Genomic DNA, 24,469 nt, shown 5'->3' on the forward strand with positions numbered 1-24,469 from the left:
GGGAATTCACAGTTATGCCTCAGGGAAAATGGGTGCAAGAACTAGAGTTCATTGCTGGAATATGGGGGTGCCGGGTGGGAACAAACGGGCCTGAAAGGTCTTAGAGAAAGCTTTCTTCTGGAGGAAGTTATTCTATAGCAGCCCGTGGGTTGAAATTAGAACCCGTGTTATTATACATCCCAGATTCTTCCATTTCGACCCAGAGGTGAAGGTCCGGAAGCAGGCCAACTCCTAGAATACTGGAAAGATCCAGGCGTGCGGTGAATTGTAAACCTCTGACGGGCAGTAGCCGTGGGAGGGTCCGGGTAAGAAATAGTGCAGGTTCAAGGGCTGCAGGTTCTCTAACCTCCAGGCAGGCCTTAATCACTGTGACGGACGGACGGCTTCTCGGGGAACCCACGGAGTCCCCTAACACAGAGACGCGTCGCAAGTGACAGTGTAAACGCCAGGCAGACTGAGGGGAGGGACCCAATATGGACCAGTCCTTATCACGAACGCTTGCCTTTCTTCTGTTTTTGGTGCCAGCTGTCAGAGCTGGTGGCCTTGTCGTGTGCACCAAGGTTACATATCAGTATGTCCAGGTGTGTTCATGCTCAGAGCTAAGCCGTGTGCCAGCGGTTACCGAACGCCTTCAGAGTTCCAGACAGACCACCCAGAGATGAGTGCACCGGTCCGGAAGGGCGGATGCGGAGTCAGGATGTGAATCGGCTCGGCTTAGAGTCTGACTTAGGGCACAGCCTGGAACTGTTCAGGTGGTTCCTGCAGCCCCAGGGGTGAGCCGAGGGAGCCTTAGGGAGCAGGGGAGGGAGGCAGGGCGGCATAGCCCCGGGGGACTGTCCAGGAGCTGAGAACTGAGAAACTGCCCTCGGGCCTGGCGATGGAGAGCTGGGGCCGGTTCTTGCGAAGGTGGTTCCGTGGGGCACAGCGGGAGGACACCAGATGGCCACGGCAGAGAAGGCGGTGGGTGGTGGAGGTGAAGCACCCCGTGTAGCCTTCCCCTTCCAAGGAGCGTGGCAGGGGACGGTGGGACCCAGCCAGCTGGGTCTCGGACTTCTCGTGCGGCAGCTGGCAGCGAGAAGCGCTAAGGTAACGCAGGAAATGACTGTTATTCTTCAAAAAAAAAACCGGAGGCTCAGAAATTGTTTTTCTTCCTGAGAATTGTCAGAGCCAGCATCTCTGGTCATCACTTTTCACCTCTCAGCTCACCCATCATCTGTCTACGAAATGGCCCTGTTGGTTCCCTGGGGAGAGAAGGCAGGTGACCACCAGGGAAGGGCTGTGTCCGGTGGCCTGAAGCCACTCCGCAGGTCCCTGGTACGCAGTGTGTGTTGCCATGGGAACTGACCGGACCATTTTGTTTTCTCCATTCAAGTTGAGTGAGATCCTCAAGTTCGGTTTGGATAAGCTGCTGTCCTCCGAGGGGAGCAGCATGGATGAAATGGACCTGGAGTCCATCCTGGGAGAAACGGAAGATGGCCAGTGGGCCTGCGACGTCCCGCCTACCGCCGAGGGAGGAAACGGAGAGCTGGAGGAAGCGAGTAAGTGGGGCGAGGGCTGGCCGGGGACACAGCGCCCTGGGCTAGACCGGGAGCCCAGAGTCCCGGGGTGGGGGGTGCCCCACACTGCTCCCTGGGGCAGCTCCGGCCCACCCAGCCCCGTCTCCTCCCGGGCTCTCTGTTTAAGACGTACGTGGCTCAAGAAATCTCCCGGACTGACTGGAGGTTGCCTGCCTGTCCCTTAGAACTGGGCTTGGAAGTGAACTTAGGTGATTTTGGTGCTTAGGATAGTATCGGTCTCGAGGATTTTGCATTTAATTTGCCTCTCTCGGTTGCAGACACCTCCTTTGTTTATTAGTAAATCCTACGGCCCTTGGTATGGTGCCTTCCGCATGGTGATTCCTTTTCTGAGTAGCACAGCGATTTTTAAAAAATTATAAACGCTGAGTCTTTATTCGCTGCTCATTCAGAAGTGTATATGGTGTCACGTACTTTATGCCTGTGTTTTCATTCAATCCTCACAATCCCCCACGAGGTGCCGGTGCCGTCGATTTTAATTTCTTAGCGAAGCAGTACATGTAAGTCACGAGATGATTTTGTGTTTCTCTTAAATTTTTCTTTCCGAATTTGGTCAGCGTTTGTCTTCTTTGCCTTCTGAATATTTGGATTTCTGATTTGAAGTGGTTTTTCTTTCACATAGTAGCTTTGTAAGGATGGTCCCTGATGTCTTATGGTTGTTTGAAATGACTTTTCCTGTGCCAGTGGCAACAGGGACTCGGCCTGGACTGGGGTGAGAGATTTGAGAGTCTTACTGGCTTTTTAATTCACGCGAACCCTACTCCATCGACATGGAGCAGCACAGTCTCTAGACACCAAGTAGGCAATGAGACGGGGCCTCCTTGTTTTGGTGGCGAGCGGGGTTGGCGTGGCTTCTCGTTTTGTGATCCTCTTGTTTCTGTAGGACCCTGAATTTCCATCCCTTGCTCCTGTCTTAACCTCTGCCACAAACTGCCAAGGCCCCCTCCACCCTCTCCCAGCTGCGGGCTGCACGCACTCTCGGCCCCTTCCTTTATCCCTAGAAGCCCCCGCTCTGCTCTGCCCGGTCTCAGACCTGCCCTGGCCGTCTTCCCATTCGAGGTGCGACTCGGCGCGGGGATGACTTATCTGCGTCTCTTGCTGCTAGAACCCGGCCGCCCGCTCCGCCTCCTGCGGCCTTCCTCCTGGCTCCGCTCCAGGTGGGCTTGGGGCCTGGCTCGGCTGGCTTTGCACGTTCGTTTCTCCCCCTGCACGTTGAGGTTTGTGTTATTCCCTGACTCCCAGTTTTGCCGTTGGCGTGCACGTGGGTGCGTGTGACGGGACGTGTGGGGAGACCGCGGGCCTGTTCTACAGGGCGCCGTTTGAATTTTGTGTTTATCTTACATTTCTTAGCGTTCGGACCCCTCTCTGTTCCTCAGGTCCTCTTCCCTGTTCTCTGCTTGTTCAGTTGTATCCTGTTCCCGTTTCGGGGACATCATCTCTGAGAATATCTATCACAGCTTTAAAAAAAAAATGGTCTCCGCTCCTGCGTTATCTCCCTTTTAATTACTGTTGCTGCTTTTTTTCAGAATGTTTTGGACTCTCGTGTTCTTGTTGGTAGTGTTCCTTACACCTGGTGTCCCCTGGCTGTCTGATCACATGTGCCGACAAAGTGCCACAGCTGACGGCTGCTCTGGCCTGAGCAGGTGGGCAGGTGGGCTTGGTCCTCATTCCAGGGTGACCGGTTGCTGGGCTGGCTTTCGCACTGGGGACCCTTCCCACACGCACGCGTGCGAAGGCTTCTCACGGGGCAACTCAGTTTCTCCAGAGACGAGTCCTTTAATTAATCTTTCTTGAAAGAGGTGGGGTAGAGTTCGAATAAAAGTTTACTCAGATTGTCGAGACAGTGTGCATTAGGGGTTCATGGCACAAACCCCCTCCCTCCCCCCGATTTGGTGTGCAGAATTTCTCCAGGTCCCCTGCCCTGTGGTACCTTGTCCTTCTCAGTCCTAAGCTCTTAGGGGATCGGAAGGGTCTCTGTTCTCACAGTCACCCCTTGACTAGGCATCTGCGTCTTGCTTCCTCTCTTCTTAACCTGTCACCATCCCTCCAGCCACCTTCCACTTTGCATGGAGTTACTGGACTTTTCATTCACCGTTGGTCTCAATGTCTTTTTGAAGTCCCCTTACTGCCATTTTGTGGTTTTAGGTGGGAGCAGAATTAGATGCGTGTGGTCCTTTTTTGGTTACATTTTGAATGCGCTGAAGCTTGGACTCACTTCTGCGTTCATGTAGATTAATTTCAGTTGATTTTTCTAATGTTTACTTAGAACAAAATACAAAATTTCACTGTTTTCCAGAAAGATAATTCTATTTCTCAGTCCAACGGCCAAAAAACAGTTATTTTTTCAGGCAGTCCAGCTGCCGGAAAAGGTTTCCCGGCTGTGTTCACGTTTGGGGTTTTGTCTTTGATCGGGGAGTATGCGGGTTCACCCTGGTGGGTGTGTCCACTGGCGTGATGTAGGTGACGGGCGCTCCGACCGCCTCTTGGCCTCAGGGTGGAGACAGAGCATGATTAAAAATAATACAAGTGAATGTGAAAGACGAGCAAGTGATGCAGCCTCAATCAAAATCGGATTTAAAAAACAGGGTTGCTTTATCTCGAATGCCAGGCTTCTTAAAAGGCATGTTCGTGAGTTGGGCATCGCATGCAGGATGAAGCCACTTATGTTGATCATATTTGACACCTTTCAGGCTCCTTATCTTTTTCCACTTGTTGATAAGAGCACCTCATGGAAAGCCCCCTGCTGATTTAATTAGCAAATGCCAATTAGAGTTACAGCTGGTTGGATGTGGGTACAAGTGTGAAGCAGTTGATCTCTTGAGAATGAAAATGTTTTGCTTTCATACTCTAGAGAAAACGTACTCATAGCTGCTTTCATAATACTGTGAAAATGCATTCTTTGGTAACGTGTGCTGTTAAATATGCTCCACTTTAGACTTATTATCTCGCGTCCTCTGTGGTTGCTGGTCGCGGCTTGTCATGACTTCCCTCATCACTGATTCGTGATCTTGGCAGAACACCCAACCTTTTTGAGCCTCCGTGTTCTCATCTGTGAAATGGTGCCGTTAATGTCTGCTTTCACTCTTTTATTAAACAGTTGCAGCAATCTATCGCGATAATAGATGTGAACGTGCTCCCATAGCGCGAAATGCTGTTCAAGGTCACATTGTCGGCTTCGTCGTCACAACCAGTTGTTTGCTGGCCCGCTCTCTCCCGAGCCTGCTGTAGGTACAGTGATTTACCACAGGGAGCACGCTGGCCTTGGGGTCAGGAAGGCCTGCCTTCTTCATTGATGAGCAGCGAGAATCGAGTCCCTCAGTCCCTGTCTGACCTCAGTCGCCCCTCTCTCGAGTAGGTTAGTTATACCAGGTCATGGTGAGGTTCACGAAGAGGCTTCATGAGATCTGGAAAGAATATTGCAAATCTAAGGGATTATATTTATGGGTCTTTGTTTTCTCATAGATTTGCCATTTGTTCCTTTACTATTACAGAAAAAGGGGTAAAGGGTCGAGCATTAAAAGTGCGTTCAGGATGTGTCCTCGGTTACCTTGACGTTGGGTTTATGCCGGAGAGAAGTGTGGAATGGATGAGTGATGAGTGATCCAGGATGCAACAGGGTGGAGGTGTCCCGCAGAGACTCGTGGACCACCCAGCAGTGACCCAAGGGCATTAGCCGTGCTCTGTCCCTTGAAAGTGACGCGTGAGTTCCCCATGTGGGTCCCACACCCGTCAGTGCCAGCAGGATGGGGGATGCAGTTCCTTCGTGGCTCACCGGTCTTCGGCCCACGTGGACCGCAGGCCGTTCTCGTGCGCGGCCCGGTCCGTGCTCGGAGTCGCACCGTCCGCTCTTCCTCAGTGTGTCTGTCTCATTTCCCTTTTTTGTGTTTTATGCTCTTAGAAAACCACATGTACTTATTCGAAGGGAAAGACTATTCTAAGGAGCCCAGTAAAGAAGACAGAAAATCATTTGAGCAACTGGTGAATCTTCAGAAAACGCTTTTGGAGAAAACTAGTCAAGAGGGCCGGTTACTCCGGAACAAAGGCCGTGTAAGAGCGACCGACTCCTGTGAAAGAACGCGCTCCTCCGGCGCTCAGCCTAAGACGGCGGGAAAGGCTGCCGGGGGCGATTTATTCAGGAGTGAGCATGTAGTCGTTGAAACGTAAATGTAACTCACTGTACCCTAGCGTAAGAACTGTGTGGGAAGTTGGCATAAGAACATCATTTAATGCAGGTGAAAGCAGCCCTGTCCATCTAAGCCACCCCTGCCGGGGTCACTGTGTCATATCAAAATATCATTCTCTGCTGCCGATAACCGTGACTCCATGTCATTGAGACAGGATAGCAATCAATGTCCACGGTATTCGGCACTTAGTACGTGTTTGTTAAATGCTAGTTCTCGTTAAGAGAATCACGACGTTGAAATGTTCTGTTTAAGAATCATACAATACGTTGTAGGAAGATTTCCATTAAAAGTGGTTAAACCTAAGATGGCATCCTGCAAGGTATGCTTTCAACTAAAAAAAAAGTACTTTTCCGAAGTACTTTATTCCTCATGAAATCAATCAAAATGACATATTTCTGCACCAGCCATGGCTTTGGTTAAGTTTAGAGCACAGTGCCCCGGTCGCCGTGCCTGTGAGGTGTGCGATGGAAATTAAAGCGTCTCGCCACCACTTCCCCGCACACGAGGCGGCGTGCAGATGCAGCGTTTTGTGAGACATGGAGCATGATGCTCGCGAACTTCCTGGTTACGGACCGTGTCCTTCCTGCAGGTTCTCATCCCAGGCCTCGTGGAGGGCACCGCTAAAAGGAAGCAGATTCTAAGCCCGGAGGAGCTGGAGGACAGACGGAACAAGAGGCAGGCAGCGGCGGCCAAGAGGAAGAGACTGATGGAGGAGAAGAGGAGGAGGAAGGAAGAAGCGGAACGTGAGAAAAAGTACGTGTGTTACTTGCGTGACCGTGCCGCTGAGGGGCACGGCCGACACAGGGTCACCATCGTGCGGCGGGTCCACTGCTGAGCATCGCTTCAAAATTGCAGGAAACGTCTATAAAGCTGGTAGCTCCTACTGGTCGGAGGATACTTTTTAAAGACAACTTTAACCTTAACAGTTAGTCTACTTAAGTGGAAAGTCTCGAGTGCCTGAGGCAGGGAGGATGCACTCAGTCGAGGCAAGAAAAATTTAAGATTCTATTGTAACTGCCTTTCAGAAAGTAGTTTACTCAAACAGCCCCTTTTAGTCATGTTTTTAAGAACGGGGCGTCTGTGGCTGCTCTCTACTGAAGGCGGGTCAGGAGGCAGGCAGGCTGACCCGTAAGGCTTCCCGTTTGCTTCCTAAGGCAGAAGACCCTGTCGGGTGGGTTTGTACTCATGTTCCCGCGGGGCGCCTACTGTTTGTGAACAGCCCGCCCGGCTCACGCCCTCTCTCTCCCTCCCGCCCACTGAAGGGTGGCCTGGTGGGCGTCCAGCCACTACCGGTCCTTCTGCCTGCCGTCCGAGGACAGCGAAGCAGAGGGTGGAGAGGACGACGGTGCCCCCCAGCTGGCTGATGAAGATTCAGACTCTACCTCCATCAAGTACGTTAGCGGCGACGTCACCCACCCCCAGGCCGGGGCAGAGGATGCTGTCATCGTGCACTGCGTAGGTAGGAGAAGGGGGGTCCTCGGTCCTCACGGGGCCAACGACCGGGGAGGGTGAGGCGGAACCCCGAACTGGGGGTGAGCGACGGCCTCAGTGCGGTCTCGTGCGGTCACAGTGTACATGCCAGGATGGGGGGCTCGGGCTCGACTCTCGTCTCTCTGGGGGAGTAACCCCGCCTCCCCGGCCTCCCCTTCCTTATCTGTGCGCTATCTGCCCTGTTCGCTGCCCGGGGTTTTAAGGGTGAAAGGCCAGAGCCGCAAGGCGAACTAATTCTTTGAGAAAAAGTGAAACTCTAAGCGTACCCCCCTTCACACCTGTGCACTTCTTACTTCCTGCCTGGAGCCCTCTCTCCCCAGAGAGCCACCTGCAAGCGGTGTTCAAAAGTCCACCCCAGAGAGGGCCCCCCGATTGCCTGCGCGGGAACAGACTCCCGTCCTCCCCACTCTGCGTTCCTCTGTCCGTTTTCCTACCTTATTTTACTTGATGACGCACATCACCACCTGACACGTTGCATATGTTTGTTGATTTGACCGTTTCATTGCACTAGAAAATAAGCTCCATGGGAGCGTGGGTTTTGGTCCACTGCCATGATCCTAGTGCTGACCTGTAACACATGTTAAATATTCGTGGTAGGTTTGGATGAATGAATGACTCTAAAGACAAGATACTAACCAGCTGAACAAGTCATTTGACCTTTCGTCTTCCTTACCTGCAGAGTGGGAGTCAGGCACCATACTGTTGTGGTACCGACGCTTCAACTCTGTTATGTGACCTACATCTACTCTCCGTCCTCCCTCAGTGACGTCCCAGGAATTACAGGGGTACCACAAAGATTTTGTTTTCAGAACACTTAAATTTTTTGGTGCGTCCTGTTATGAAGGCCAGGCATCTTCCAGAAAACCTAAACGTGTTTGATATTCCCGGGAGATTAGATTGGTTTTTCAAAGGGAAGAAGAGCTTGCTTCTACAAGTCTATTTGTACGCCTTTGTTTTTTTTAAACGGGGGACCGGACTTTGCATCCTATAGAAGAAAATGTTTTCTTTCTTCTATCAGATGACTCTGGCTGCTGGGGCAGAGGTGGCTTATTCACAGCGCTGGAGAAACGATCTGCTGAGCCAAGAAAGATATACGAGCTGGCCGGGAAAATGAAAGGTAAGGCGCACAGCAGAGAGCGGGGTTAAGGATGGGCTAGGAGATACCGTGGGCTGAAAAGCAGTAGCTAAGGAGTCGGGATTGCCGGCTGGAGTCTAATTTCTGTCATCAATGGCTGATTGTCGTGTGCCTGTTCTCTCACTTGTAATCTGAGAATAATTCTTACTCCACCTACCTCACGGGACTATAATAAGTGCAAGTATTTTGATAACCGTGGATCTCTGTGTGCATGTTGAAGTCGAGCGTGTCATCGTTTATCCATCTCACCCGATCTTCGTAAGGGAGGGAATCTCTCGTGAAGAAGTCAGACCCGTGGGGGAGAAGTCAGACATGACATGCTAACAAGGGCTGGGTGCCGAAGGGAGGTAGGGTGCAGCCGGAAGCTAGCACAGGCCGGGGTGCAACACTCCCTGGAAGCAGAAGTAAAGCTGTTTGGTGCTGAGGGAGCCTGGAAGGCTGAACCGTGTTCTCCCCTGGCAGAGAGACGGGCCCTTCGGGTTTCCTAGAGAGTGGGTTTCCCCTGAGTCTTCCGCCCAGTTGTCTAGGGCAGACAGGGATGGGAGGACGTGGAGTCCCTCCTCCTTCTGCTGGGACACCTTGCTGGGGGAAGGGTTTGGTATGTGCGGGAATGGTCGCCCCGGGTCTAGATGCTGACTGGGCAGCTGGAGCTGCAGGCCGAGGAGTTTCTCTTTGGGTCCTTGCTGGAAACCACGAGGGAGCTGGGTGGGGAAGCGGGAGGGCAGAGAGCAAACCATGGAGAACACCTCCCTTTAGCGGGAGAAGCAAGAAGGGTTGATAGGAGGAATCGTCGGAAAAATAAGGCGCCCCTTGAGAACACAGTGTCTAGGGGCGCGAGGGAGGAGGGCGTGCCGGGAAGTGGGCTGCACTGGCAGCCACGGAAGCGAGAGCAAGAACCGGGAGAGGCCACTGCGTTCACCCTCCCGCCTTGCCTTGGGGCACCCTGAGGAGAGTGTGAGGACTAAACCCGGTCCCACAGCCAAGGCAGACGTGGTCCGTGAGGAAACAGCTGGCAGCGTGTACTCTTCTCTGAAGGACCGAAGGAGGGTAGAGCAGGGTGGATGAAAGTGTGCACTAGACTTAATCTGGGAGGGCTGCGTGGAAGAGGTGGCGAGAAGTGGTGAGAGGGCCCCTAACCGTGTCTTGTCCTTTTTTGGTGTCCCCACAACTCCTGCCATTCCCCATATGAGGTGCCGAATGACCCAGGCAGTTACATGGCCAGTGCATTTGGGGACGGCGCATAGGCCAGACTGGGGGAGAGGTTTGAGCCGTGTCATAGAAGGCGGTACGTGGCTTGTCCAGGGAGATGCCACTGATAGCAGGACCTCGTCAGTGGGTCAGGGCTCGTCACGGGAGATGCGAGTAGCAGAGCCAGTGTTTCAGAATGGCTTGGAAGACGGGGGTGTGCAGAACGAGAAGACGAGAGGCTCCAGCTGGGGTGTGTAAAGCCACAGAACTAAACTGGCACGTTTTTCTAGCGCGTCGGTCTGCTTTGATTTGGATGAGGTAGGAACGGATACGAATAGAGTAGAACACAGTATTTGGACGATTTAAGACACACACAGGACTTGTAAAAGAATGAAGTCCATAGGGTCTCCCCTTTACTCTGCAGTGCTTTTAGAAGTGCTTTGTGGGTAGTGTTTGGGGGACACCGAATTAGGGGAGCATCATTCAGGCGTGAAGGGGGTGATGTCAGCAACAGAGTGGCATAAAACGTTCCCCCTTTTTAGTCAATGAATTAGACATCCGTACACAAACGAAAGTCCTTTGGTGGGTATTTCGGGAACCAGCACCTTAGTCTAAGGGAGTCTAACCCACCAGTGCAAATAATGAGCGACAGACAAACCTCGTAGAGGCTGAGGGCCCCATGGAGACGGCAGAAATTGGTGAGCGGCGCCCTGGGCGGGTCCACGTGGCAGAGAACTGGAGGGCAAGCCCAGCCTCTCCGGGGGAGACTCCGGCACACGCCGAGGGAGACGAGAACAAGAACGAGTTTGCCGTCAGTGAGGGTGATAGGAGCAGCTTCCCCGGTGGCGCCTCACCCCTAGGGAGACCCCGCAGGGGCTGGTTTGTCTGGCGGAGGCGACCTTTCCCACGGGAGAAGGCGGGGGGTGCCCAGCTTGCCCCAGCGAGGCAGCGTGCAGCTGGGAACCCTTCTCTCCACCGGCATCGACGCGGGAGCTGCGTTGATGGAGGGGACGGAGGCTGTGGGGAAAGAGACAGAGAAGTTTAAATGGCATCAAAGGGATTGTGCTCTGTGCTCGGCAGGAAGTTCGCGTGTGAGCCTATGGGAGTCCCACCCCATGGGGTTCTCCCTACCAGGTGCGTGGACACCCCAGTGCACTGAGTGCTAAACCCACATGTCCCCCCACTGCGCTGCTGGCTCCTTGCATGCACCCCAAGAGTGAGCTCAGGGAGACCAGGATTGCACTCAGAACAGGCCCATTGGGCAAGGACAAAACCACAGATTTGAGCTGTAGCACCACCCTCTGGAGAAAAAGGTTCCTACTAGCCAGCCTCGTGATTTCTGAGACCCACAGAAGACCCGGAAGCTTAAACATTGGGCCACGAGAGAGAGCAAGGAGAGAGGAGCCAGGGCCACCTTACAGACACGTAGGGTCTCGTGTTGCATGGTCGTCTCCGTTTCCCTGTCTGCCCAAGGCAGCGAGCTAGAGTTAGGAGGTGTCTGCTGATTCAGATGTGAAAGTGCCAGTGCATGACTGCAAGAAATATGAAAAATCAAGGAAATGTGGCATCATAGAAAGAAAAGGCGTGGTTCTCTAGCAACCGCGCTCAAAGGCAGAGAATATTGTGATCTCACTGATAAAGAATTCAGAGTAGCAGCTATGAAGAAGCTCAGGCAATTTAGTAGAGTCAGGAATAAAATATGTGAACAAAATGACTTCTTAAAGAGACTGGGATTTAAAAGAGAACCAAACAAATTCTAGAGCTGAAGAATTCAGTGAATGAGATGAAGACTGTACTAGGGCAGCCCACGTGGGAGACAGAAGAAGTGACTTGGCAGGTAGGAATTTGGAAATATAGAGAAAAGAAGAAATTAGAAAAGAGTAAAGAAAGCCTACGTGAGCTATAGGATTGGATCAAAAAGACAAATAGGATAATTGGGCTTCTAGAAGGAGTAGGGGGCAAAGAGTTTATTCAAAGAAATGATAGCTGAGAATTTTCCAAACCTGGTGAAAGACTTGTATATATGCCTATTAAACTAATAGATCTCCCTGTCATCTCAACGCAAAAGACCTTCTTCTATATGCATTATAATGAAACTGTCAATCACAAAATCTGAAAGGCAGCCAAGGAAAAAAATGTCACCTACAAAAGAACTCCCATTAGGCAATCAGATTTCTCAGCAGAGACTCTACAGGCCAGGAGCGAGTGGAATGACATAGCCAAAGTGTTGAAAGATAATAATTGTCAGCCAAAAATACTTTATCCTGCAGAGTTATCCTTCAGATATGAAGGAGAAATCAAGGCTTTCTCAGACAAAAACAGTTAATCACAGTTATATACCTGCCTTGCAAGAAATGCTGAAAGTTTTTCAAGCCAAAATGAAAAGACACTAATTAGCAACATGAAAACACGTAAAAGTACAGAAACACTGGTAAAAGTGAAAAATATTCAGTCATGCTTAGAAAAATATAACTCTGTTAGGATGGTGTGTTGATCACTCAACTATAGTATTAAAGTTAAAGAGTACTGGTAACTATAGCTACTATAAATTAAGGAATTTACAACGTAAAAAGAGGTAAATTGGGACACGAATAATATAAAAGGGAAGAGCGAGAGTGGAGCCTTTACAGGTGATTGAACCTAAGTCACCATCAGCCTGAAATGCACTATTCTATCTATAAGATGTTTTATTTAAGCCCCATGGTAACCACAAAGCAAAACCCTAGAACAGATCCACAAAAGACAAAGGAAGGGGAAACAGAGGGAAAATAAACAATGGAAATACAAAACAACTAGAAAGCAATGAAAAAGAGCGTTAGTAAGTGATTACATGCCAGCGTTAACTCTAAGTATAAATGCATTGAATTCATTAATCAAAAGGCATAGAGTGGCTGGATGGACGGGGCAGGGGGCGGGGGGAGACCCAGTTATATGGTTCCTACAGGAGACCTGCTTGAGCCTTAAACACACACGGACTTGAAGTTAAGGGATAGAAGAAGATATTCCATGTAAGTGGAAACCAAAAGAAGGTGGAGGTAGCTGTACCTATATCAGACAAAATAGACTTTAAGCCAAAAATGGTTATAAGAGATAAGGAAGGTAATTATACAATGATAAGGGATCGATCTGTCAAGAAAATGTAACAATCATAAATATATACGTACCCAACATTGGCACACCTAAATAAATTAAGCAAACATTAACAGATGTGAAGGGAGAAATAGAGGACAGCACAATAATAGGGGGCCACAGCACCTCACTTTTAGCAATGCGTAGATCGTCCAGACAGAAACATCAACACGGAACATGATGGACTTGAACCAAACATTAGCCCAGGTGGACCTAACAGACATGCATAGACCATTCCATCCAACGGCAGCAGAATACATGCCCTTCTCAAGTGCTCACGGAACATTTTCAGGGATAGATCATATGATAAGGCACAAGACAAATCTTGGCAAAATAGGGAAATCGAAATCATACCAAGTGTTTTTTCCGACCGCAGTGGTATGAAACTAGTCATCAACAGCATGAGAAAAGCTAGAAAATCCATAAATACGCGGAAACTAAATACACACCTGAACAACCAACCAGCGGGTCAAAGAAGAAATAAAAAGGAAAACCAAAGAATATCTCAGTGAAAGTGGAAAAACAACATACCAAACCCTGTGGGATGCTGCGAAAGCAGCTCCGAGAGGGAAGCTTATAAATGCATACGTTAAGAAATGGGAAAGGTTTCAGATAATCACCCTAATATGATACACCTCAAGGATCTGGAAAAGAAGAACAAATTAAGGCCAAAGTTAGCAGAAGGAAGGAAATAACAAAGATCAGTAGACGTAAAGGAAATACGGATCAGAAGAACAATAGAAAAGATAAACAAAACAGCTAGTTTTTCAAAAAGATAAAACTGACAGACCTTTGGTGAGACTAAGAAAAAAAATTCATCAGAAATGAAAGAGAGGGCATCGTAACTGAACCTACAAAAATACATAGGATCTCAAGAGACCACTACAAACAATTATATGCCGACAAATTAGAAAGCCCTAAATGGGGAAGTGCATGCAATCTCCAGCCGACCAACACTGAGCTGGAGGAAATAGAAAGTCTGAACAGACCGGAAATGAGTACAGGGCTCGACTCGGTAACTGACAGCCTAGCCTCCCAGCACAGATGGCTTCACTGGTGGATTCTACCAAACACTTAAAGAGGAATTAGTGCAAACACTTCTCAGACTCTGCCAAACATCGAAGAGGAGGGAACACTTCCAAATTCATTCTGTGAGTTCAGTATTAGGTGCCAAAGCCAGATAAAGACTTGATACATTTACATTGCAGTATGATTACCATTGTGGCATTAGCTAACACCTCAGTCCTGTCCCATAATTACCATTTTTTCTAGTGGTGAGGCAATTAAGATCGAGTCTCTTAGGAAGTTCAATACTTATAATACAGTTTTGTTGTCTGTAGTCATATACTGTATATTAGATCTCCAAGACTTGTTTATTTACTAGTTGCAAGTATACACCCTTGAACAACATCCCTCCCATCCCCCTACCTCCCAGTCAATACATTGCATACCTTAAACATATATGATGTAATGCGTCAATTCTATCTCAATATAAAAAGCAGAAAATAGCAGTAGTTGGCGAGGATATGGAGAAACGGGAGCCCATGTGCACTGACAGTGGACATGCAGGACAGTGTGGCCGCTGTGACAAACAGAGGTGGCTCCCCCAAAAAGGTAAAAATAAAATTACCCCATGATCCAGCAATCTCACTGATGGGCGTATACCCAAAGGCATTGAAGGCCAGGACTCAGGCCTGTATTCTCACGCCCGTGTAGCCTTATTCGCACATTCTGAATATGCTACGGCATGAGCGAGCCATGAGTACGGTATGCTAAGTAAAGTCAGTCACAAGAAGACAAGTACTGTGTGATTTCCCTAAAATCTGTAACACCCAGAGAAGTCAGAATCAGAGAGACAAAGTAAAGCAGGGGTTTCCAGGGGCCAGGGATGGAGGGAATTGGGGAGCTGTTCCTTCGATGGCTGTAGGGTTTGTTTTGCGAGGTGAAGAGGATTCTGGAAATGGTTGCACAGCAGTGTGAATGCGCTCAACACACTGAGCTGTACATTCAAAACTGGTTTCGATGGTAAATTTTATGTTACGTGTATTTTACGACGATTAAAAATTTAAGTAAGAGTTTTAAAGAAATTAGTTAAATAGAAATTTTAGAAAACAATAGAAAAGATCAATAAAACTAAAAAATGGACAAATCTTTAGCCAAACTCATTAAGAAAAAAGAGAACCCAAAGAAATAAAATCATAAGCGAAAGAAGTTATCACCGACACCACAGAAATACAAAGACTCATTGAAGAATACTGTGCATGATTATATGCCAACAAATTCAATAATTTAGAAGAAAGGGATAAATTTATAGAAGTATATAACATTCCAGACTGAACCAGGAAGAAATACAAAATCTAAACAGACCAATTACTAACAATGAAATCGAAGCAGTAATCAAAAAACTCCCAATAAGTAGAAGTCTAGGACCAGATGGTTTCACAGGTGAACTCTACCAAACATTCAAAGAATGAGTACCTATCCTTCTTAAACTATTTCAGAAAATTGAAGAGGGAGGAATGCTTCTAAATTCATTCTAAGAAGCCAGCCAGCATTACCCTGACACCAAAACCAAAGACATTACTAAAAAAAAAAAAAAAAAAAAAAAATTACAGGACAATATTCTTGATGAATAAATTTGCAAAAAATCTCAATAAAATATTAGCAAACCAGATTCAACAGTACATTAAACAGATCATATACCACAACCAGCTGAGATTCATTCCAGGGGTACAAATATGGTTCAACACCCATCAATCCATCAGTATGATACATCACATCATCGACATAAAGGGAAACCCATGTGACCATCTCGGTAGATGTAGAAAAAGCATTTGACAAAGTTCAACATCTTTTTATGATAAAAACTTTCAACAAAGTGGGTACAGAAGGAACATATCTCAATAAAGGCTCTATATGACAGATTTACAGCTAATATCATACTCGGCAGGGAAAATCTGAAAGCCTCTAAGATCAGGAATAAGACAAGGATGCCCAGTATCACTACTTCTGTTCAACATAGTATTGGAAGTCCTAGCCACAGCAGTCAGACAAGACAACGAAATGAAAGGCATTCAGATCAGAAGGGACGAACTAAAGCTATTCTTTGCAAATGGCGTGATACTGTATATAGAAAATAGTAAGAATCCACCAAAAAACTTAGAGCAAATAAATGAGCTCGGTAAATTTCAGGATACAGAATCAATATACAGAAACCTATTGTGTTTTTATGCACCAACAACGAACGATCAGAAGGAGAAATTAAGAAAACAGTTCCATTTACAATTGCATCAAAAAGCATAAAATACCGAGGGATAAATTTAACCAAAGAGGTGAAAGACCTGTACTCTGAAAACTATAAGACACAGAAGAAAGAAACTGAAGAAAATACAAATAAATGCAAGAATACACCTTGCTCATGGATTGGAAGGATTAATACTGTTAAAATCCTTACTACCTAAAGCAATGTATAGATTCAGTGCAATCCCTATTACAATACCAATGGCATTCTCAGAGTTAAAACTAGTCCTAGTTTTTATTGGGAACCACAAAAGACCCCGAATAGCCAAAAAAGCTTGAGAAAGAACAAGGTGGGAGGTGTCATGCTCCCTGATATCAGACCGTACTACAAAGCTGCACTAATCAAAACAATATGGCATTGGCATAAAAACAGGTAGGTATACAGATCAACCGCGTAGAAATAAATTCTTGCTTATATGGTCAGTTAATCTATGGCAGAGGAGGCAAGGATATACATTGGGGTAAAGACAGTCTCTTCAATGAGTGGTGTTGGGTAAACTGGACAGATGCATGCAAAAGAATGAAACGAGACCACTTTCTTACACCATATACAAAAATAAGCTCAAAATGGATTAAAGACTTAAATGTAAGACCTGAAACCTTAAAGGTCCTAGAAGAAAATACATATGCAGTAAACTCTGACATCTTCCTTTTTGGCTATGTCCTTGGGCAAGGAAAACAAAAGAAAAAGTAAACAAGATTCTTTCAAAAAAGTTTTTGCATGGCGAAGGAAAGCATCAACAAAACAAAAAGACAACCTACTGAATGGGAGGAAATGTTTGCCAATGATACATCCAGTCAGGGATTAATAGCCAAAATACATAAGGAACTCGAGCAAGAACTCACCGAAAAGAAACTAATGAAAAAATGGGAAGAGGATCTGAATAGACATTTCTCTAAAGAGGTCGTACAGGTGGCCAACAGACATGAGAAGATGCTCAACGTCACTAAACAGCAGGGAAATGAACGTAAAGCCACAATGAGAAGTCACCTCACACCTGTCAGCATGGCCAGCATCAGTAAACCAACGAGTAACGAGTGCTGGCGGGGATGGAGAGAAAAGGGAACCCTGTGCACTGTTGGTGGGGTTGTGAATTAGTGCAGCCACCAGGGAAAACAGTGTACAAGGTCCTCAGAAACCAAAACTAGAGCTGCCATATGATCCAGCAATTTCAATTCTGGGTGTTTATCTGAAGAAAACAAACTAATTCAAAGAGGCATTTGCACCCCTGTGTTCATTGCACCCATGCGTTCATTACTAGTAATAGGATATAGAATCACCCTAAGTGTCCATCAGTAGATGAACAGATAAAGAAGATGTGGTACCTATATATAGTGGAATATTACTCAGCAATAAAGAAGAATGGAATCTTGCCATCTGCAACAATACGGATGGACCGAGAGGGCATCATGCTTAGTGAAGTAAGTCAAAGACAGACAGATACTTTATGGTTTCACTTATATGTGGAATCTAAACAAAACAAATGAATCAATAGAACAAAACAGAAACAGACCCATAGATACAGAGAACAAACAGGTGGTTGCCAAAGGGGAGGGGAGTAAATAAATAAAAATAAAAACTTAAGCTGTTTCTAACAGTATTCCTCACTTCAGCATTCTGGATGCAGAGTAGGGGGAAAACGTGGAAACAGCTCCATAACCTGACGCTAAGCGTGAGTTCCAGACTGCAGTCAGGCCCTCCGCGGCCGAACACGAGCCTTGACTCCTGGCCCGGGAAGCATGAGACCTGTTCTGAATCTCACAGGAAAACGTACCTTTTTCGTTGCTTGCAGAGAATTTTAAAAGGTGACGCTCTCTCATCGCCTTGGTTTTAGTTCCTGTAGACAAACAATAAAAAACTGAATTGCCAGTTTGTTGAGGTGAATTACTCCAATTGTGGATTTTACCTTGAAAGCCCAAACTTATCAGATACCGTTTAAAAACACGGAACAGACATTTTTCTTTCAACCTTATTGATTCTATTTGTGTTTCTGAATAAAGAATTTTTTTTTTATACTACAAAACCTTGTACATAAGGCAGGAAAGCGATATGTTAATCTGCTCTATTTCTATTCAAAAAGTATTATTTTCTAAGTGTACAGTACCGTGCCAGCCACTGCAGGAGTGATATTTTTGTAAGAACTGAGCTGTTTTGGCCAACAAGCCCACCTTCACGACAACAGTAAACATATCACCTGGCAGAATGATTCGCCATCCGGTGGCACAGGTGACACTGAATCAAGATCCATGGTGAGGGCACCGACAGAGGATGTCATCGCAGTCACCTTTGTGTCCCCGGGGGTCAGGGTGTTCAATCAGTCTAAATAGTGGATCACTCACCGTAAGACAAATATGGAGCAGGAAAAAAGCTTACGTGAAGCCAGCGAGCACGTGGCGAGGGCCGGGACCGAGGCCGGGGTGTGAGAAGGCGGGTTCGGAACCGGAGGGGTTCGGAGAGGCAGGTGTGAGGCGGGCTCGGAACCGCCCCCCTCGGGGTTCAGTCTGGAAGGAACTTAACGCTCTTTCCGTTGCTTCTGTTTATTTTGCCTCAGACCTGAGTCTGGGAGGTGTCCTTTTATTCCCTATTGACGATAAAGAATCAAGAAACGAAGGGCAAGATTTGGTAAGTAAAAAAAAAAACAAAACCATCTCTTTATTGGAGCTGTACCTGCTCCCTGGCCACCCCCCACCCCCGCCTCTGCTGCTCCTGCCCCCACTGGCCCCTCGGGCGGTCCGTGAGTGGCTCGGGCTGCCACGAAGTGCCACAGGCCGGGCGGCTTACTTTCTCGCGGTTCTGGAGGTGGCTCGCAGATGGTTGCCGCCACACTGTCCTCACGTGCTCCTTCCTGCGTGCCAGCGCGTCCCCGGCGTCTGTGTCCACCTCTCTTCTTCCTGTGAGGACACCGGTCAGACCGGATCAGCCCCACCCGAAAGGCCCCATTTGGCCTGGTCTCCCGACGCGGTCACGTGCCCAAGCGCTGAGGGGTAGGGCTTCACCGTGCACTTTGGGGGGCACCGTTGGGGGGCCTGACCTCCAGCAGCACTCGCCCGTCCCCCGCGCCCCCATTCATCGCTATCCTCGTTCCTTTCTCTGACCCAGATCGCAGGCCCCTCCTGAGTGCAGGGAGTTGAATTTTGTATTTTTGTCTTCAGGGCCTCACTGGCTCATAGGACGTGCTCAAGAAACGTTTACTGAATGAATAAGAAAACGTGACCAAAAACTGAGGGCTTCGTCATTTGTTCTTTAAGAGATTGTTTTCTAGCCAGCCGCAAGCAGACCTTTCCACATTTCCTCCGCCTGTGTTAAAATTCTTCTTTTGCATCCTGAGTGTCTTCCCCCTTGCCTGTCACTTGGGGTTCCTGTAAGATGTTTTATTGACTACAGTCCCTAGGCCTGAATTCACATGCAGATTTTGAGCCGAACCTTATTCACTCAGGAGACATTTAGAAACCAAGCTGAAAGAGGCACGTTTTCTTGAGGTCAGTGGCCTTCGTGCCTCAGAACAAAGAGGCGTCTGCTTGTTCAGTCATTCACTTAGTCACTTTTAAAATCCTGAAAAATGAGGATGACACGGTGATTGTGCGTAAGAAGCTCAAAATCTAGTCACCCAAGCAAACGTGACGGCGAGTGGAACGCCGTGATTGCAATGTGACTGCAGTGGTGTCAGGCCCGGATGCTGCTGTGACACTCTGTCCAGCTCTGCCCCACGCAGGGAGGACAGGGCGGGAGACTGGGCACCTGAGCAGAGGTCGAATGGCTGCCCATCCTGGGGGTTGCGGAGCTGACTTGAGTGTCGGCTGGCGGGCTGGGTGGGCTGTGAGAACCTCTGAAAGCCTTTCCAAGATTCCGAAAAAGTCCTTCACCCTTGAGAGCATTTGGAAAGGACAGCATGTCCCACACTCTGGTTTTAATGTGTCTTTAAAAGAGGAAGGAAAGTAGATAGAAAGTTACTGTGAAACAAAACAGTGACGATGGGGCGCAAAGTCACCGGTCTGTCAGGACGAGGCTGTTCAGGCAGAGCGTTCGGAAGAGGCGTGACTGAAGCCCGGGTGACCCACGAAGGGCTGTGCCTGTCGGGGCGCGGCTCACACCCCCTCCGAGGCCTGGTCACGCAGTCGACGGCATTGCCATCCCGTGCCGTGTTGACCATTAGTGACGGTTTCTCCTAGTTGGCCTTGATCGTGGCTCAGCACCGTGACCGCGCCAACGTCCTGTCTGGCATTAAGATGGCAGCCCTAGAAGAGGGCCTGAAGAAGATATTTTTAGCAGCAAAGAAAAAGAAAGGTAAGCTCTTCCATTCGTGCTCAGGAGTTAGATGGGTTTCCGTTTCCAAGCCTGTGATGTGATCATTAAGGGGAGACGAGACATGTCATGACCCCGGTCAGTCCACGGGGTGAAGGCAAGCCCCGGGATGCGAGGCGGCGGAGGGAAGCGCCTCGTCACCTGGCGCTCGTAAAGCCTGTCCTTTCCCGTCACTCCATCCACGATCTCTCCGCGTCACCCGCATCCTCTGGGCGATGCGCGTCCTATGCAGCTGTTCACTGTGCTGTTCACTGTGTCCCGTGTCCCATCACGGAGAGGCACAGCCCACATCAGGTTCTCTGCCAAACACCAGTTTACTGCAGTTTGCAAACCCAGCGCGTCTCAGTTTGAACTGATCGGCTCGTTAAAGAATCTTTGCTCATTTTCATTCCATCTCGGCCATCGATCATACTGTTTCCGTTGTACCTACTTATTTCCAGATACTGTGTGCAACAGCATTATTTCCTTCCCTGTTGCAGTCCCGTCCCAGAATACGTTTGACGTTGTAATTGTGTGCTTTGAGTGGGACACTCGTGACGTGTGTATACACACACACACATTGTCCACTGGAAGCCACAAAGTGACTGAGACTAAGGATTTTTTCTCCTGTGTAGATACCATGCCCGTCCATCAGTTTTTATGAATGAAGACATCACGACCTCTTCTTTTCTTTTTATGACAGCGAGTGTCCACCTTCCACGCATCGGCCACGCCACGAGAGGCTTTAACTGGTACGGAACTGAGCGACTTATTCGGAAACACTTGGCCGCAAGAGGCATCCCAACCTACATGTATCCTTCTGACCCCCTCGCCAGCGTCACCATTTAACCTAAGGCCGAGTCCTTTCCGCCACGTTTCCACTCCTTCCCTCTTTATCGAGAGGAAATCCGAGAAGCGCTTTCTACCTCGTGGAGACAAATCCATCCAAGCGCTTCCGGTGCCAGCAGCTAGATCGAAAGACACGTGAGGGGGACTCGGCTGAGTGATCGCCATTTGCTAACGCAGTAGATCTGTTCCGTGTCACTACTGCAGAGGTCCTCAGGCCCGCGGGCCAAGGACTAATTCGCTAGTTCACTTCACTCCGTTCACTAAAATAAACGGTTAAACAAGTGAACAAACAAGGGAACTACTTTATTTCTAAACCTATTCAATACATAAGTAAGGAGCAGCGTGAAATTCCGTTGACCGTTAGGACGTAACCTCAGTTGCGCGGACTAGAGTTTTCTTCCAGTGACCTCTTTGCTGTATAAGTTGGCACTGTTTGACCTATCACACCGAGTCCAAAATCAGTAGGAGAAGCTGAGTTGACCCCCCGTGCTATAATCAGATGAAAACTCTTTTTTATTTAGCTGCTACTGAAATTAATTTACTCACTGGTGGTTTTCAAAGTATTTAAATCATGACAGAAACTCGGCGAGAAGTCGTGTCGTGGACGCTTGCACAGTAGCCGTATTGACTTGTGGCACTTCGGCCAGCAGCAGTAGTGAGTACGCACAGCGTCAGAGGCAGTGAGGCAGCCTGGTCCTGGCAAGGCCATTTCAGCCACTACTAAACGAGACAGCTAGACTAGCGGGCTGAGTACAGGTGACTTTAAGGTGGCGCAGTGTTACCTTCCTTGACCACCCGTGTCAGATATTACTTCCCTAGGAACAAGGCTGCCACCCTCCCGTCCCAGCCCGCACCGGCCCAGCGTCACACCCGGCCCTCAGCAGCCAGCTAAGAAGATACTTGCTCAGAGCGACTGTGCTCGAGTCTTCCAAAAAGGAGTCGGGGTCGGGTGGGCCTCCGAGGCCCTCTCTTTCTCCAGATTCCGACTTCGTTCTCCTGGATGTTGTCGCTCTGGTTTGGTACCTGGAGCACAGGTGCCCAGCTTACTCAGGAAGGCCCTGCGACAGCTTGCCAGGCTGTTTGAGTAGTAATAAACTTTCTGTTTCCAATGTTTTCATTGCTTGCTTTTCCCTCCGTCGCGTTTTCTTCCCCCCGTCTGATGGAGTTTGTCACAGAGGGAAAGGCCTTGTTTATGGAGGAGAAAGGAAACAGGACGGGGGGCCCTGGAGAAGGAGGCTCCTCCAGCCGGTTCATGCCGTGGGAAGACGCAGTTCGAGGGGCAGAGGCCGAGGCCTGGGCTCCCTGATCCACCCAAGCGGAGGGCCCCTCCTTCTGTGACCTGGAAGAGTACACGTCGGCCGAGGGGCCTGTCAGATGTGGCTTCAGAGAAGCCAGGGTCTCCTCTCCCCTTCCCACCAAATTCACTTCAGCGTCAAGAAAAAGGGAAATCATGGAAATGGCACATCGGGGACACAGTGTCAGATGGGGAGGCCAGGGGGCCAAGACCACCAGAGGAGGCGTCCTGGGCGGGGTGGGGGGAGACACCATAGAAGCTGGGGCTTTCCAAACTTTGTACGTGACGTCTCGGTCTCCGCGGAGCCCGCTCAGCCTGGCCGACCTCGGCCCTGAGGCCCCGGACGCCCAGCGCACCGCGGGGCCTGGCCAGTGGGACACGCGGGCCGGGACCTAAGGCAGGCAGTGCCTTCGGCCTGGGTCACACTGCTCCCAGCACTGACTCTCCCTGGCATCTTCTGCGCTTTAGCATCTGTGTGGAAGACCTGTTAGACCCTAAATTCGTGATTCCTGCATATTTTTCTCCTAAAACTTGTTTTACTGCCTCCTATCCACCACCCTTACCACCAGCCCTTGACACGTGTAAGAACTCAAATCCTCTTGACTGGCATCTTTGGTCTCTCCTACAGCTAAAAGCAGAATTGAACTCCAAAGAGGGAGGATGTAGTGAACCCTGACCTCAGCTAAGATGCCGCGCCTTCAAGAGCAGACCGAGTCCAAGTAGGTGGGGGACGAGCAGCCGCGAAGACAACGTGATTGTCCAGAAGCCACACTTGCTCCTGAGGGTGGAGCATCCGGGCATCCGAGAAAGGGGCATCCGAGAGAGAGGGATCAGAGCAGGAAACACTCCCAAATGAGCACAGCTCATTTGGTACCTGGAGAGACCCTCCTTTATCTCTCTACTCTGTCCCCATGCTCCGGCCACATGGACTTTTTCTCTGGACAGAGGCCCTGGGCCATCAACCTCTGACTCCTGGTAAGCTGGGCAAAGCGCCGCAGAGGAGACCAGAAAACTCAGCACATTCGCCTGTCAGTGTGGGGTCGCCTGTCACTGGCAACGTCCTGCTTCCCGTGTCTGCCTCTGAGCTCTTCAGTCACAGACACCGCCCTGCTGTATTTCCCTGAGTCGTTCCAGTCTTGTATGTCCCGTCACTGTTCCCGCCAACGGGCATCATTCTCTAGGAAGGAAGAACCAAAGAAGACACCTACTCCGTTTATCCCAAGGGTTTTGTTCTGTTTCCTTCACAGCAAGTCTCGGAGGCCATCTCGCCCTCCTCCCCTCTGAGGGGGCCAGGACAGAGTTGACAGTGCAAGATTTTATTCATTAATGAGCCTTCGCAGAGAAGTTTGTGCCCTAAACATCAATATCAAAACCCCGCTTATTGAGATCGTGAGGAACTTGAATCTATTGAAATTTTTCTGTAGGTACAATCTTCTATATTTTTTCGATTTTCAATAAACTTTACCTTGTAACATACCTATGATTTGTTTAATTTTTTTGCCCCATCAATCTAAACTACATTCTGTTAAGTTAATTAACTCTTCAGATAATGCTAGAATCAGCCATTTTTGAGCCTTAATCAATTTCTAGGCCAATGTGTTTTCCTGTCTACTAACTGAAATATAAACTCTAGCATTAGTTACTGTCCACCACAATCTACCTTATTTCCCCAAAACATCCTGTAGTTTCTCACTTGGGCCTTTGCTCCCGCTGGTGACGGTGTCTGCACTGCCCTCTAAACCTCTTTCCTACCCCTTTGTTGTCCGCTCTCAAATCTGGTCTTAAGAGTCCAGAAAACTAATCTCTGTGCTTGAACTACTGACAGTCGTCGGGTTTGTGGCACATATTTTGTTATACCTCGTGTTATACTCGTTGGTATACTTCCTTATCCTTTGCCTAAATACTGAGGTCTTTGAGAAAGATGATTTCTCATTTATTTTTCATATCACACAAAGCAGTAAGTAATCAGATATTGAAATGGTATGAAAATCACCGGCTAGCAATTTGGGAAAAGCGTTAGACTTCCTGCATATATCATTAACT

The 24,469-nt window shown here is 48.7% G+C and overlaps 1 protein-coding gene and 1 long non-coding RNA gene across 5 annotated transcripts in view; one reads left to right on the forward strand and one right to left on the reverse strand.

Moving 5' to 3' along the window:
• Positions 1 to 23,902, forward strand: part of CHD1L (chromodomain helicase DNA binding protein 1 like) — a 48,361-nt gene extending 24,459 nt beyond the window's left edge. For 2 of the 4 annotated variants that reach the window (XM_039841362.1, XM_039841363.1), the window contains exons 15-23: positions 1,373 to 1,538; positions 5,473 to 5,621; positions 6,348 to 6,511; positions 7,021 to 7,217; positions 8,268 to 8,366; positions 18,554 to 18,624; positions 20,172 to 20,286; positions 20,987 to 21,095; positions 21,937 to 23,902. In XM_039841362.1, coding sequence (XP_039697296.1) covers positions 1,373 to 1,538; positions 5,473 to 5,621; positions 6,348 to 6,511; positions 7,021 to 7,217; positions 8,268 to 8,366; positions 18,554 to 18,624; positions 20,172 to 20,286; positions 20,987 to 21,095; positions 21,937 to 22,024 — 1,158 coding nt within the window. In that variant the 3' untranslated portion in view covers positions 22,025 to 23,902. The remainder of the gene's footprint in view (positions 1 to 1,372; positions 1,539 to 5,472; positions 5,622 to 6,347; positions 6,512 to 7,020; positions 7,218 to 8,267; positions 8,367 to 18,553; positions 18,625 to 20,171; positions 20,287 to 20,986; positions 21,096 to 21,936) is intronic. The other 2 variants (XR_005648246.1, XM_039841364.1) reach the window with 2 other exon arrangements.
• On the reverse strand, positions 9,953 to 11,232 carry LOC120585137 (uncharacterized). The gene is made up of 2 exons (XR_005648247.1): positions 10,992 to 11,232; positions 9,953 to 10,589 (listed from the first exon to the last, which is right to left on the reverse strand). It is a non-coding gene; the product is annotated as an uncharacterized LOC120585137 (long non-coding RNA).
• Positions 23,903 to 24,469: the final 567 nt, after the last annotated feature.

The sequence above is a fragment of the Pteropus medius genome, unplaced genomic scaffold, assembly GCF_902729225.1.
Source record: "Pteropus medius unplaced genomic scaffold, Ma_sr-lr_union100, whole genome shotgun sequence".
In the NCBI taxonomy this organism is placed as follows: domain Eukaryota; kingdom Metazoa; phylum Chordata; class Mammalia; order Chiroptera; family Pteropodidae; genus Pteropus; species Pteropus medius.